The 16,758-nt window shown below is 37.4% G+C and overlaps 1 protein-coding gene across 16 annotated transcripts in view; it reads right to left on the bottom strand.

Moving 5' to 3' along the window:
- Positions 1-16,758, bottom strand: part of abi2b (abl-interactor 2b) — a 28,829-nt gene that overhangs the window by 6,734 nt on the left and 5,337 nt on the right. The window contains exons 3-11 of one of the 16 annotated variants that reach the window (XM_051897841.1): positions 16,215-16,391; positions 15,015-15,032; positions 14,805-14,902; positions 10,286-10,432; positions 7,558-7,679; positions 6,634-6,885; positions 5,064-5,252; positions 4,701-4,787; positions 1,896-2,087 (exon numbers count right to left, since the gene is read on the bottom strand). In XM_051897841.1, the coding sequence (XP_051753801.1) occupies positions 1,896-2,087; positions 4,701-4,787; positions 5,064-5,252; positions 6,634-6,885; positions 7,558-7,679; positions 10,286-10,432; positions 14,805-14,902; positions 15,015-15,032; positions 16,215-16,391 (1,282 nt within the window). The remainder of the gene's footprint in view (positions 1-1,895; positions 2,088-4,700; positions 4,788-5,063; positions 5,253-6,633; positions 6,886-7,557; positions 7,680-10,285; positions 10,433-14,804; positions 14,903-15,014; positions 15,033-16,214; positions 16,392-16,758) is intronic. The other 15 variants (XM_051897842.1, XM_051897846.1, XM_051897847.1 and 12 more) reach the window with 15 other exon arrangements.

Here is a 16,758-nt window from a genome sequence, read left to right as displayed (position 1 = left end):
GTAAGCACTCGGTGAAGAGCGTCATTGATAACTATTTACAACACAATGGCCGTGAACACAATGGCCAATCAGAGGTGTTTTCGAATCCGCTCTACAGCGCTCAAAGCATCACATTTATAAAATTTCAGTACCAACGTGGTACCAAAGTCAGTACTTTTGACAACTCTAGCTGATTCTAAATACATCATTGAAATGCAATCATGACAACAGTGTCTTTCTCAATTCAAATCAATAGGAGCTGTACTTATAAGCCTATTACCTACAGTGCACAGCATAAATGAGTACACCACCTCTGAACAAATACAAAAGATGTATTTTCTTTATGATCACTAATTCAATTCATGGAAAGATGGCAAAACTAAAATGTATTAAACATATACATAATAAAAACTGAGAAATATATGTCATTAATAGCCATAAAATAAGTAAATTAGCCAATTTTGTTTAAATTAAGGATTGCAGAAATGAGTACACTCTAGATTTAATTCCACAAATGTATAATATTCTAGTACTTAGTATGCCCTCCATAAATTTGAATATACTGCTCTGACCCTTCTTGGCACGGAGTGTATAAGTTCATGACAAATTGTCACATCTGTCTTGTTTAACTCCTGGATGATGAACTCCTTAAATGCCCTGATCTTTAATGGGGAGTGTTGCTCAATTTGTCTCTACAGAATCCCCCACAGGCGCTCAAGAGTGTTAAGACTGAGTGCAATACATGTCCACAGAAGGTTTTTCACCTTGGGAGAATGCATATCCTCATTGTCATGTTGAAAAAATGCCCAACAATGCAGGGAATAAGGAAAGGGTTTCAAGTTTGTGTATTAAACTACACAGTGGTGTGGAAATTCATGACAGCTTTGATAAAGCACAACTCCCTCACACCTTCAGCACTCATACATCCCTATATAAGAGCTTTACTACCACTGAACTTTACTGTGGGAATCAGGCACTTCTCACTGTACTCCTCCTCTAGCAACACCATAACATTTTGGATGCGGTTAGATCCAAAATGATTGTTTTGGTCTCATGAGACCAGAGTATTGATTCCCAGAATCTATATTTTGTAAATATGGGTTTTGGAAATGGCTAACTGACTTTATTGTGCTTTGGCTACAGTAGGTAGTTCCAGTGAGAACAACAACCATGCATGTCATTTCTGCAGGCTGCATCTTACTCTGTGAGATAAACAATCACTCTTTTCATAGCTTTTGCTGGCTCTGAGACACTCTCTTGGTATTTCTCCTGCTCTTTGTCTAGCAAAAAAAATCCCTCATCACTAAAATGAAAGCCTGATTATTTCAGGGGCATTGTCACAAGTCCATTGTTTTTGAATTTCTGTGTTACTTTTTCTATATTTTCACACTTAAAACAATGATTTGGTAATCCTCTTGTACCACTGTCCTCTTTTGTGCCAAGAAATAAGTCTCCTGACAGTTCTCTCCAAGTGGTTCCATTGTTGTCAGCATTAAGTCTGAGAATGATTCAGTGGGCTATATAACACTTTTAATTGTAAAGAAATTACTTCTCTTTAAATGTCTTGGTTCAACATACTTACCTGTTGATCAAACATTGCCTTAAACTTACACCAGAACATTTTTATTTAGTAACTTTTAGGAGGGTGTACTCATTTTTGCTACACAACATTTTATCACTTTGATAAGAAAATCTTATTTTCCTGAATAATTTTGACATGCTTCTTTGGTAATTGATTAAGCAGACTTGCTGGAACATTATATCTCTTAAGAGCCCTAACATGTCTACTAAGTAATTGAGTAATTGCTGAGTTTCAGAGGGGGTGCACTCATTTATGCTGTGCACTGTACATAGAAAAAGCTTTCCTAAATTGCCAAACAAGTGTTTGAAATGCACTGTGAGAAAAACAGTAACACCTTTCTCCAGGTAACTGCGAGGGGCCCATGGTGGGTCTTCTTCAGCGTAAGGGTCACTGTACTCCACCACTGCTGACTCTTCCTCATCATCACCCTCCTCATCCTCATAGTCCTCTGGAGGAGGCGGGGGCGGGGTTGCCTCCTCGAACTCCACTTCTTCTGCAGGGGGCGGTGGAGGAGGTGCGTCTGAGACTGAAGGGATGAACAAATAATCTTGTTTATAAAGCCATTTCTGAAGGAACTGGGTAACTTCAGTTTGTCTGATGTGAGACAAATGACTCATGCCGGATGGGGAAGTTAAGGAGGAGACATGCGTTAGTAAAGAAATTAGGGAGTACTACATTCAGGGATGGAAGCATAACCACTGACCTCAAAACAGCTGTATTTTTTTGAAAAGGGAACTTCACTAAGGCCATGTACACACTGCAGCTAAATAAGGGTAAGCAAATAAGGTCAAAAGCATCTCAGAAATTATATATTTTAACCCTTTAAGTCTGAATTAAAGGGTTATGATATAAAATAAACAAATCAGCCTGACTCTTATGTCCCAGTTTTATAGAATCACTTAAAAAGACAGTCATTACTTTCAGTCATATCTGACTTAAAATGAACCAAGAAGTGGTTCATATGCAGAGTACATGCTGTTAAACAGCAACAGCCAAACAAAACACTGTCTCTTGTTGCTTTTTTCAGTGCGTACGTGGCCTAACACTGTCCTAACCAGACGCGACATCGTAACATGTAAAAAAAGGTATCTTTTCCATATTAATCAGAGTTTTTGTCCTAACCAGCCGCGACTGCAATACGTGACGAGCAACAGGGGACTCTATTTTTAAACGGTTTCTATTTCTGCAACATCACGGCTGGGAACAAGAACATACAAACTATATGTTCAATGACAAAGATAACCTCAGGCACTGATTATAAAAGGATTTCATTTAATTTTGAATATCACTGTGTGTGACTTTAATAACCATAATGAAAGTGACAATGGATAATTTACCCCAGATCTTGAAAAACAATTAAATGAAAACAAGAACGTTTAAACTAGTGTTGTCAAAAATGATTGATTCCAATACTCCTTTTCTGCAGTATCGATACACCGATACCAGCTGCTCTTTCTCGTGCACACACCCGCCTCCTCTCACTCACTCATCTCATTCATTCAGATTAAATAGTGTTAGAGCTACAGGGCATGAATTTCGGTGAATAATTTTACTCATTCCCGCATGTTTTGCGCTCACACCATTGATCCATACAAGTGGACCGCACATAAAGCCGCCTCTCAAACAGCTCGCGAGTACCAAAGCGAGTTTTTTTTTTTTTGTTGCTTATTGCACTTAAAGGTGCAGTGTGTAAATTTTAGCGGCATTTAGTGGTGTTGTTGCGAATTGCAATTTAGAGAAGCTACGGTGGCCAAGACAGGACAATATGTCGTCGTCTGAGACAGCAGAGAGTAGCTAGTCAAGCAAACAGGCTCTGTAGAGGAGTTTGTCCATTTAGGGCTACTGTAGAAACATGCTGGTGCAAAATAGTGACTTAACATGTAAGGGGACCCATGGTGTATGCAGATAGAAATGGCTCATTCTAAGGTGATAAATACATAACGGTTCATTATGTAAGGTCTTTATACACCACTGAAAACATAGTTATGTATATTATATTGTATTTCTGTCAATAGATCCTCCTAAAATTTACACATTGCACCTTTAAATGGTCAAATACACACAAAATGATGTCAAAATGCCCATCTTGGTGAGTATTCAGATAAACAGTCAGTTTTGGAACGTAAATAGTTGAGAAAGAAAACGCATGCTGCGTAACAGTATATTGGATACGTGCATTAGCTTTTAAAGTGACAGCAGCCTAATATACCTGCGGCTGTCTGTCATATTAATCAAAGAACAAAAGACAAAGAAAATCACTCTCTGCTCTTGACAATAACTTTTGTAACTTTAATTGTAAGCATTAATCTGTATTTAATTTTTACAATGAAGACTGTCCAGTTTTATTTTACATTTGATTACTTTATTTAATTTCTAGTAGTATTTTTACCCGTATACTACTGTTAGACCCACCTGAAAAACTTAAAGCAGTGTTTATTTAATTTATTTAATTTATTTAAGTCTCTTTATTCTGTAGTATTTATTTGTGCTATCATTTGCAATTTGTTTATTTGTTCTTACTTTACTGACTGTTTACTTGTCTCTCTTTTGTAAATTTAGTTAAAAGTTTCAAATAAAGCTGTGCTGTGTGTAAGCTACTGCAACAAAATAACCCAAATTATCAAAAAACTATGATAATAATAAAACTATCTATATGGCAGTTTTCCCCAGTATCGAAAATTGTTTCGAATGTCAATATTTTACAAGGTATCGTATTGAAGTTAGACATTCTAGTATTGTGACAACACTAGTTCAAACTGTGAACTCTGTGTGAAAAAACAAGTGTATTCAATGACAAAGTCACAGAGTACGTATATAAAATAGTTAAAATTGATACATTTATATTAATTTGATAATGTACTCATCCATTTCATTGCAAGTGCAAGATTGCCCACACACTCTTCTGATTGGCTGTGATTTGTGATCGATTTTGTTGCGTTTTTTTAGCCTTCTTGCCACTGGAATCTTACTGCGTTGCAGCTGGTGAGGACATGCAGGGAGTTTTCACAACAGTAATGTCTAAAATGAGCATGCAAATGTCTAAAGAGCATGCAAAACCAGTCAAAACACAAAAAACAAAACAAAAAAAAACACATTCATGAATCTACCACAAACTTTTTTTCCCAAACCGATAACTTACTGGTCTCCTGAACCCGAGCCACAAAGCCCATGAGTGGTAGCTGGGGGGTAATCTGGAGAATAGAGGGGGGTGGAGGGGCCATAGGGGCTGCCCACCCCAACAACAGGGATGATTTGGTACAGAAGGGAAAAAAGGCAAGAAAGGAAAGTGTGAAAAAGTGTGGTTGAAACAAAGGGAAGGAAAAGAGAGGAAGTTGACAAGAAAACAGGAGAAAACCAGATGGCAAATGAAAGAAAAGAGAGAGAACAATCAGATCAAGTCAGAGTTCACTGATCAAAATGACATACAAACAAGCTCCTCTTCTAATTATTGTATTTATTTTCTACCATTATATGAGGACACTTGAGCATGTCTTTTCTCTACCTTGGTTTAGGTTGTAGTGTGGCCCTCCATTGAGCTGGTTTTGGATCATGTTTGGATTTGTGTTCTGAGGCATGTTGTTGGGCTGTCCAGTAACTGATGACGGCCGGCGATAGGGCAGGGAACCTCCCACAGAGGGCGTGGCGTGCCGCGTCATTGGCCGGTTCATACTGTAAAAGTGAGGACCGTTGCCTGGGAGACAGAGAGATAAGAAATAATAAAACCAATTTTGTTGGTACACCACTGAATTACAGTAGGGAATACACATTAAGTAGACCATGGTACATTCAACGGTATATGGGATGAACTGAAGACACAAGCTCTGATTAAACCCTAGCTAGCTGCCTCACTCTATTTATTTAATTGGCAAGTAGCTGTGTAATAAGCGTGATAACACAGTCAGCCTTCATTAATCACAAAGTAATGAAGGGCTTTGTGTCTGAATCTATATTTCTAAATTGGGTGTATTTTAATCAGATTGAACACTATTTTATCAATACTTTTAAGTATTGAATGAAATATTCGCATGTATATTTATAATTAAGGATGCATAAATTTAAAAAAATCTGTCCGATATGATACTTATAAAGATTTAGTTTTATAGACTAACACTTCAAGTCAGTGACATTTTCGTATCACTGATATTATATTCAAGTTTTTGTTAATATTTTGAATCTTATTTTATATTTTCTGTTTTCATTTTCATTTTAGGGATTTAGTACTTTGGTTGTGGTTTTGTCATCTTTAAAAATATGTATATTAAAAAACTAGCTGAAATAAGTTAATTTTTTTATTTCAGTTAATGTTTATTTTATTTTAAGTAACTAAAATGTTTAGGGTTTTAGCTTTAGTTAACAATAATACTGCTTCAAGTGCCTGCTAGATGACACCAAAGGTAATATAAAATGGAGAAATAAGCTCAAATTAATATCCACTTCCAAAAAAATAAAAAATCTCCAATATTGGCCAACAACATTAAATATTTATAAACAACATTTCTCTTGCTTGCCCATAGTCTTAGATTCATTTTTACTAAGTTTGTCACAATGCATTCTGGGGTTCCCTTTTCCATGCCTTGTGTAATGCTGATTTTAGCCCAAAAGATGCATCATAGAAGGCAACGTATGCTCTGCCTTAAAAATGATACCTTAAAATACCATCTAGGTAGGTAGCTCACTAGTTCTGGAACACAGCTATAGAAAACAATATAACCTCCAGCCAATCTGTCCATGTAAAAATGTTGGCCCATGATAAATTCCTCATTTTGATGTGTTTTGTATGAAACATCTCATCATTAAAAGAAAATAGTTCCAAAACCCCCAAACAGTCCCTAAGAAGCACAAACAGGAAACAGAAAACAGAAATGGACCAAATGATGTGATGGAGACGTCACTGGGAATGTAATTCCGCTAAGAACTGGAGCACAGATGCACAGTGAGCCAAAACAAACCAAGCCCATGCAGGTGAAGACTGGGTGAGGTGGAGGAGGGATGAGTCCTGGGTGAATCACGTATGTCACTCAAAGATGAACGAGAGTGGAGATGGATTTCAGGCGGGGGGTGAGGGGACTCACCTTGAGCGGGAGTGCTAGTTGCAGCAGGAGGGTTGGTGTTGGTGTTAACAGGGAGGTTGGGGGGCAGCTGTGGGGGTGGTGGTATCTCAGGAGGGCCCTCTGCTGGCAGAGCAGGGGCAGGGGCAGGGGCGGGGGCAGGGGCGGGGAGCACTGGCTCTGGGGTGGGAGGTGGCGGAGGTACGGGAGGGGCAGGGATAGTAACGCTTGGAGGGGGTTTCGGAGGGTTGGGAGGGGCAGGTGCTGTACCTGCAGCTCCACACGCCACACAGAGACAGGAAGCCCAGGGGAGAAGAGAACAAGAGTGACAGAACAGAGGGAAGAAAGGTCGAAAGGAGAAACAGGGCCACAGGGAAGAGGGATAGGAACAGCGAGTGAAAAGAGAAGAAAGTAGTGAACAGAAAGAGAAGTTATCATCGCTAATAGGTGGACAGGAAATAGCACTTTCAATGCAGCAAAGAAACTTCCTTCAGAACCTTGGACAGTTCTCAGATTCATTTACTAATACTCAAGGCCTTGATATACTCACGAAGTTTTTTGTTCAATTTTCCTCTCAATAACAAAATAAACACAACAAAAATCACAGCAGTGAGAAAACAGCAGATAAAGCATCTGATCATAGGGATGTGGATGTGTGTGCACAAGCTCTAAAATTCGGCACTCCAATGAAGTCACGTCACGTTTATTTTTATAACAATTTATACAAGAGGTTGCTTTAAAGCAAGCAGCTTTACAATATTAAACATGAAAATCAATGCCAATGTTTCTTTCAATTAGAATTACAGCTTCAATTTCTAATTGTGTTCTAGTACTCCCGCAACAAACTTCATTTTGGCCTGATTTTGTTCGAAATGACATCACGCCAGTTCATACTTCAATTTCACTTGAAGTATATCGGGGCTCTTATGCAAAGAGTGGAAATCTCACCGGGAAAGGCTGTGGGCGGGGCAGGTGTTGGCACGGCGATGGGCACGCCCACACTTCCACTCCCACTGTTCTCTCTGCTGCTACTGCGACTGCTGGGATGACTGCCACCACTGCTGCCACTACTGAAACACACAAAAGACACATCATGCAAGTTAACGTCAATTGCCATTTGACTGTTTTAGTTCCGTAACTTGACGTTTTTCCCGAGTGAAACAGGATAAAGAATGGGGAGGGGGAAATGTAGGGTGGGACTTGACATGTCCATTAAGAACTGATTAGATCCTCAAAAGTGGACGTTACATACCAGAATGGAGCCAGACTGAATGCGAGTTAGCTAAAACAATGTAACTGTTTGGATACATTATTCAGTAGACCAGGTGGCATAAATGACGTCAACAAAAAAGAAAAGTCATTTTAAAGGCGCAGTAGGTGATCTGGGAAATGCTAACATTAGCCTGCTAGCATTAAAAGCATACAAACCCACCCTCCTTGCAAATCGCTGTCCAAAGCCACGCCTCCTCCAAAACACACGAAGGCAAGGCACATAGCTACTCTCGGCAAAGCGTCACAAGAGACGGCGTTAAACTACCTCATGTCTCAAAGCACATAACAGTACAATAATAATGAATGTAAACAATTTAGAGAGCTTGTACCTGACTGCTGCAGATTAATTTCGGTGTTGATATTGTTCACATGGAAACACATAATTCCGAGTCTGACTGAACAGCTCTGGTTAGAACGTCACGGGTTGCCATCTCTTAATTATGGTACTGAATTACGAAAGTGAATGTAGCATAAGCTCGTTGTTTTGATTCAGTAGGAACTGTAAAAGGTGGCTGCTGTTTGTTTGCAGTGATCAGTGACTGAGGTCTGTCTGTATAAACTCTGCATAAACTCTGCATAGCATGAAACGAGCATGAAACCAAATATAATGATTGGATGAACATTTTATGGGCCTATGCCTTCCACAGACAATATACATTTATAAAAAAAAAAAAAAAACATTTAGACCAATTAACAGTGATTGCTATCAGGATATGAGGAGACTTTCAACAAGTATAACAACAAATGTTTCTGTAGAGAATCACCTATTGCACCTTTAAAGGAAGAACAAGTTATTATATTTTGATTAAAGTTTACAACGACAATCATTTGCACCGATGAATCATTCACAATAAGGAGAGAGCATTAAGAAAGTAACTGGGCCAATTTTAGGTTGACTTTAAATAGCACACATAAACAAACATATATATTATGTAAAACAGCCTCACACTCAGTCTAGCACTTTTCATTCTGCCCTCACCAAAAAATCCACATGAAATATAATTTCAGCACATTTCACAGAATCATCAAGATTTCATTGACCAGACCAATTAGTCAGTCAACAGTTAGGCTATTTTCAGATTATCGGCTGATAACTATAAGTAAAATAATTTAATCAGCCTGGCTGATGTTGGGCCATTTTCAGATTACAAAATGGTCAGGAAGAACAACAGCCCCATATTTGGCAATTTTCATATTATCGGCTGATTACTAGTGGCAGACTGTTTTAAAAGTCTGGCCAATGTTATTACAATATTTGGGCATTGTCAAATTATCAGTTAATAGCAAGTCGTAGACCGATTTAACGACCAGGCAGATTAAAATCCCTTTATTTGGCCATTCAGATTATCAGCATCAGCTGGCATTCATGTCCACTTAGACAAATAACATAAGAATTTCCTTCTTATATCAGGTTTAAATTTACCAACAGCCTTGTAATATTGTGCATAATATTTGCTCTGTTAACCATTAAGCAAAACCTACCGTTTTCAAATCACTCTCCCTTGATGATCAATTTTAGTCCAATTTTTGATTAATGTATTGAATATATACTACCGTTCAAAAGTTTAGTCAATGTTTTTGAAAGAAGTCTCTTATGCTCACCAAGGCTGTGATACTTTTCTTTAGGATTATATGATGAATAGAAAGTTCAAAAGAACAGCATTTATTTGAAATAGAAACCTTGTGTAACATTTTAAATGTCTATGCTGTCCCTTCTGATCAATTCAATGCATTCTTACTGAATAAAAGTATTCTTTTGTTTTCAAATGAAAAAAAAACTTGAACGGTAATGTAATAATGTGTAGAATCTACAAAGAAAGATTTCTTCATACACATCTGGCATGGTCATGGATTGAGGAATTGTGGGAGAGAATCTGAGAAGAGGAAGAGGAGGAAGCGTTCTGTAAGAATGTGATTATGTGCTCTCTGTTTGTCCCCTGAGACTCTCAAAATCAGAGCGTTGAGAATGCAAACAGCAAAGAGATGAAGCGATACGGGTAAGAAAGACTGAAATAGAAAAAGACGGTGAGTGAAAGAGCAGGATAAAGCTCTTCTTTAAGTAGGCTATGGCTGTTTGAACCCAAAAAAGATCCAAGCATGAGAGAGAGAGAAAGCAAAGGAGAGAGAAAGTTAGTGAGTGACTGTTACTTTGGCCGAGAGTCACACTGCGACAGACACCAAACAAAGACAGCTTAAAAACAGAACAACAGCGACAGGAAGGACAGACAGGAAAGGAAGAGGATGCGGAAGAGGGTGAGAAAGTGTGAGGGACCTTTTTTTTCCTTTTCAAAGTTTGTTTTTTAAGCCTGTCCAGGGGATAATGCTGCGTGTGTGGAGTAGGCGTGTGTGTGTGTGTGTGTGTGTGTGTGTGTGTGTGTGTGTGTGTGTGTGTGTGTGTGAGTACCTGTACGTGCGGGTCCTCTGATTAACGGATGCAGTTCTAGCCGGGCTCTGCAGGGGTGGTGCGGTGTTGCGTGTTGGACTCTGCACATAGTCGTTAGGGACGACGGGTGGACGCACAGGCTCGAGCGTCCGGTAAGGGGAATGCCGCCTGCCGAGGGGGGCGGGGTTAAAATATTTAATATCCTCTAAGGGGTGGAGTCAAACATCATTGATGACAGACCCCAATAATTACATACTGGGAGATATTATATCACATCTTGTAGAGTAAAAATCCATTTAGAATATCACAACAGTAGCGTAAAGCCAACCTCATGAGTCGTGTCTAATTTATAGTTATTTGTAGATCTCAGGAGTAATTAGGATGGGCAGCATGACCAAAATAGATCAAGGTATGAGTAATTTTATTTCTGAACCTACAAATAATATGAATATTTTAATGGAACATATGACACTAAAGTTATTTTTGCTTGAATTTCACCTAAAAAATTTTTTTTTTAAATAAATAGTTAGCTGACAATGCCTATAGACAATTTAGTGAATTACACACTTTACAAATGAAAGATTCTTTATTAGAAGTAGACTGAAAATTGGTTTGACCAATACTTTTTACACTTTTTGGTTATCGGTTCTAATAGAGTCTACTAATGAATGACTGTTTACATGTACCTTCATAATGTGATTATAATGAGATTCAGGCAATATTGCTATTAAACTGTAAACGCTTGTAAACACAATCCTTTAAATTGATGCGATTAAGATCATAATCGTAGTAAAAATAATCATAGTAAAACGTGGTGTAATTTCTGGATCGCAATAAACAGCCATGTAACCACTTTAATTGCATCTATTCTACTCTGACCAAAGTGTGCATATGCTTGTAACATACAGGGACGACGTTGTCATGCGCAGATTTGCAAACATAGCATTAAATAAGGCAATTTTTGGGGTGCCGAAGAAACTGAGTTCATGTTGACAAAGCTGCACGACATGAATATAATGCAGCATTTTGATGGTCGAAAACATCGAAATGAAGACATTTTAGATGCGTCACCGAAAAAAAAATCCAATACATCCATTGAAATGTTTTTTAACACAAACCCTCTAATAGGGGACATTCTTAAACGCTTAATGTGAAAAATACATATAAAAAAAAATACATTATATTATATATATATACATATATAATATAAAAAAACCAAACTCAGTAAACACCATACTAATAAAGCATACTATGTACAGAAAGGCAGATGAGCCCAAAATATGAAAGCAACACATTTAATTACAAGTTAAGCATTTTCCTCTCATAGAAAACCATTATACAGAAAATGCTTAACATGTAATTAAACGTGCAGTGTTCATATTCTGGGCTCATCAGCTTATCTGCACATAGTATGGTTTATTAATAAGGTGTGTACAGAATTTGCTCCTTTAATATCACTGTCTTATTGCACGTTAAGCGTTATTAGTCGGTTAGTCGCAGAAAAAAAAACCTTGTGGAGAGTTCACGCAGTCCGTGAGGGACAGATCGTTAACAGCAGGTCCTTGTGGTCATTACAGTATGTATGTCAGGCAGGAAATCCAAACCTTAGCCTATCATCCACTGACCTCAATTATGGCTTATCATTTGAAACATGCAAGTAGTAGCAACTGTACATGGCTGCTCGCTCTAACGTTAACCCAAATAAATGAGCGCTATTATTAGGCGCATATCCATGTGTTTGTATAGAGTGTGGAAGCTGAAGTATTAGCATGCTTACTGCATGACATGAAGACGCCGGCGCGATCACTTGCATTTTTTCCTGATAAAAGTGGAAATAACTTAAAATACTCAATTTTAAATAAGAGTAATACATCATTTGAAACGGTCTACTTTTATTTGTGTTAACTCACAATAACAATAAAACATTGTGCTTTTGTAAAATAAAAACAAAAATGTGCTTTCTGCCGTCTTGGTCTCTGTGAACTTGAGTGTGTCAAAAAAATAAACCAAAACTCAGTGTATAGTTGCCTCACAGACATGAGAAATATATTTATAGAAAGCTTTAAATGTCAAGTGATTTTCAACCAATTCAAATGGAAAACAAATATGTATAATATATTTGAATATTTGTTTAATCCGTTTGTTTTTATGTATAACCCGTATGAAACGTGCATATTGGCGTGTCCACTAATGCGGAGATGACGAGTCAGCATCGTTGACTTCATCTCTGCAGCCGAAAACAGAAAACATTATCAATAAATTATTAAAATGTTTAGACAGTTTCCTTGCTGTTTTTTCACGACACATTCATAATCACTAAGGCAAGCTTTATGTGTGCACTTGAGCGTTGATTAGGATATGTATCATATACAGTATAGGCAATTAAAGGCTTATTATTATTATTATTATTATTATTATTTATATGGCTTATTAATATACATGTGCGTTTAGTCAACTAATCGCTTAAATGAACTAGTCGACTAGAAAAATCTTTAGTCGAGGACAGCCCTAGTATTTTGATGGTTGAAAACATCGAAATGAAGACATTTTAGGTACATAACCGAAAAAAATCCAATACATCCATAGAATTGGATTTTTTTTTTTTTTTTTAACACAAACCCTTTAAAGTCTCAGACGTCACCAGAGAAGGAACGCCATTCCAGACCGGAAGTAACTTTTCAGATTTTGATTAAAAATTACCACGACAAACTATTTTTTTCTGTGTGTTAACTTGCACGGATGAATTGTTCACCACAAGACTAGTAATATGCACTAACAAAGTAAACAGGGTAAATTTTGATTTCATGACGACTTTAATAATGGGTTCTTCCTCATCTTGAATACGTCCTACTCTGCATGTTCGCAATAATGCATGTTTCTTAACAGTTTCTTCCACAATATAAGGGAAACTCTATCAGTGATACTTTTATACTGTTGCATAGTATATATATCGTCATACTGCCCATCCCTAGCAGGATTCTTATTATGTGACGGGTAGATATTTAAAGGAGCCTGTTGTGATGTATCACAGAAGGTTGTCTGAATTGCTTGTGGTTGGCCGTTGTGTTGCCATGGTGACAGTGAGGGGTTAGGGGCCGTGGACATGGGCATGAGCGGGAAGAACACAGTTGAGGTTTAACAGTAACAAACATCAGCTGTAAAAACTCAATGACATGAAATAATAATAACATATCACAAACACAACATGACATTTTGTTCTCCACAGTGACCTGCAGTGGCAGAAAAAGGCACAAAGACTGAAACACACAGATCCAGAACGCATTAGTGTTTCAGTCCCTGAACAGAGAACAAGCCAAAACGGTTAACTACAACACACACAGTCGTAGATGTGTGTGAGCCTGGCTGTCAGGAATAGAGATTAGATAAGAGATGGAGAGAAAGCGAATTTCCTTTTCAAACACCATATCAACACGTGCACAACAGAATCTCATAATTTAAAGAGGTCATATAATATACATTTTATATACATACATTTTACATATTATTTTGCTCCTAAATGTCCTCTTATAATGCAAGTCATTTGCACTGAAATACAATGCAAAAACAATTCCGACTGAAATGCTCAGAGACCTTTTTAAAGATGCACTCAGTAATTTTACTCATTTTGTTTCAATGACTTTCAATGTCAACTTCTCTGTCAGCACGGATGCAGAATTACGCACAAGCAAATATTTTCAGTTATGCGTGCTATTCACAAATAAATTATTCTGTGAGAGAAAGGAGAGTTACCAAGATAAAGAAAAAAGCATTTCAACTGGTACAATTAGGTGACCCACTGCTTGTAAAATAAAAACAATTTTATTAAGCCACTGATAGGGCTATTCAATTTGATTAAATTTTTGTGTAAAACTTTTTAATGAGGAAAAAAATGACTGAGTGGCACCTTTAATATAACAGCCCAAGATATGTAGGAACTTCTCACATTTTACTCTTATTATTAGTTCTACAGGTGTTTAGGAATAATAGTGGCTATTGTACTTATATTACCTCACCAAATAGCTATCACTGACATCTAAATGTTCAGTATTGATAGATAAATTGTTGCTGGAATCATACTGCATCACGCCTGGTTAGGACATGTGTTAGTTTTAACAAATGATCTTTGTGGACTGGAGCATAAGTTTGGAGTTCTGAAAGTTTCAGACTGTTTTCATAGTACAATGAGCTCTTTTAATCTAGGAAAGATCAAGGAAAATTTGATTCCCCTTTAAGGACTGCCTCTGTTCTTTCTATAAAAATCAAGCCCACCCAAAAGTCTTTTACAGAAAAACAGTTTGACAAACAGAAGCTCCTTTTTTATATTAATGAACCACAGCGAGTTTCACCTCTAGTCCAGAAGATTTCTGTTTTCCCAATCAATAAAACTACATCTGTAGAGAACTATGAAATTTAAGACTGGGTAAATATCTCTTAAATATCTTATGGTCCTGGTGTTTCATAACAATACAATTTATTACTTAAATTTTATACGTGTCATAAAGAGAGTCAAAGAAAAAAGCAGGTCCTCTATCTAACTTACCCTAGTGTTCCTTTGCCTGGGCCAGGAGGGCTGGGTGGTTTCTGAGTCGGGGCAGCTGTGCGTGGAGTTGTACCTGCTTTCATATTCTGGGCGTTGACCTGTGGGGCAAGTGCCAAATATCATTAATCTGAGTGGGAACAAATATATGGACATGGACATTATACCACATACACAAAACACACATAAACCAAAACCCGACTGAACCCTTACCTTAAACCTTAGTAACCACTACATTCAGAAATGAAGGCATTAAGAGAGGTGAGGAGAAAAAAAATACAAACCGTTAGTGTGAAGAGTAAAGAAAAACTCACACACATGCAAACACACACAGAGCAGCTAGTTAAAGGGTTAGTTCATCCAAAAATAAAATTTCTGTCATTAATTACTCACCCTCATGTCATTCCACACCCGTAAGACCTCAACACAAATTAAGATATTTTTGATGAAATCTGAGAGGTTTCTGATCCCCAAGAGAAAGCAACATAATTACCACATTCAAGGTCCAGAAAAGTAGTAAAGGATTTGTTAAAATAGACCACGTGACTACAGTGGTTCAATTTTAATGTTACGAAGCGATGAGAATACTTTTTGTGCGCAAAAACAAAACAAAAATAACGACTTTATTCAACAATTTCTTCTCTTCCCTGTCAGTGTCCTACGCCGTTGACGTAGTAAACAGTGTAGGAGACTGACAGGGAAGAGAAGAAATTGTTGAATAAAGTCATTATTTTTTGTTTTGTTTTTGCGATATGATGTCTTTACTACTTTTCTGGACCTTGTTTTCACTTGGGGATTAGAAACCTCTCGGATTTCATCGAAAATATCTTGATTTGTGTTCCGAAGATGAACGAAAGTCTTACAGGTTTGGAACGACATGAGGGGGAGTAATTAATGACAGAAATTTCATTTTTGGGTGAACTAACCCTTTAAGCACCACAGAGAGAAAATACATTCATATTAATAAGGATGCACAATATGCCACTATTACCATGTTTAAAAGGTATTTTTGTTTATGTTGTGCAGGCTGATATAGCAGTTGATTTGAAAGTATACTGCCACCTAACAGCATGAAGATGTAGAATCAAGCTTTTCGCAGTCAGCCATGAATAATTTATACCACAAGCCAAAGTATTCAATAACAGGGGGATGTAAAAGAAAACAACTTTTATCTCATATGAACTTACACATTTTACAAACATATTTTTCAAAAGCAATAACAATTGCTTTAAATGTAAAATATAAAATGATACCTTGAAAATTACAGCTCTGAATTTGCCTCTATATGAAGCAGGACTTTACCCACCACCCCAAATAAAATATTCAGTTTTAATTATATTCACTTTAATACTAATTCCACCCTAGTCAGCGCTCTTACAAATGCAAACATACAGAGACTGGATTCATCCCTACCTTTACGCCGTGGCCTACGTCATCCAGCAGACTGTAGTCAATGGGTTTGCGGATGTAGCGTACAGGCCTCTCGGGATTGGCTGGTGCGATGATCTTGTGCGTGCGGGAAGTGTTCTTATTGGTAGTGAGAATGCCAATCTCTCGCCTGGCCACCTTTTCTTTATGGATGTCCACCGTCTGTGGAGGAATGTTGTAGTGTGATTTCACGTATACAGCAATGTACATAGAAACACAACAAATTACAGGTTTGTGTATGAAATCAAAATCATGTTTAAATCAAAAAGAGCACAAAAATAAAACATGAATGACATGCAGTCTGTAGAAGAGATTTCCAAAGTCAATTGACCTTAAAATATAAAATCTAATTTGATTAATATAAAAGTACTGCTATGTGCCAAAGTTTAAGGCTTTTTGATTTGAATAAACCTGTTACTTTACGTATGAGCAAGAGTTATGCTTGCCTTAGAAAATGAACCAAATGTAGAAACAAAACTGTAATACACAACCCTGCTCATCTCACCAAATGCAATGTACCCACAATACT

This window comes from Ctenopharyngodon idella, chromosome 6, assembly GCF_019924925.1.
Source record: "Ctenopharyngodon idella isolate HZGC_01 chromosome 6, HZGC01, whole genome shotgun sequence".
Classification (NCBI taxonomy): domain Eukaryota; kingdom Metazoa; phylum Chordata; class Actinopteri; order Cypriniformes; family Xenocyprididae; genus Ctenopharyngodon; species Ctenopharyngodon idella.
The sequence above is the reverse complement of the archived record's forward strand: the minus strand, read 5'-3'. Positions and strand labels throughout refer to the sequence as shown.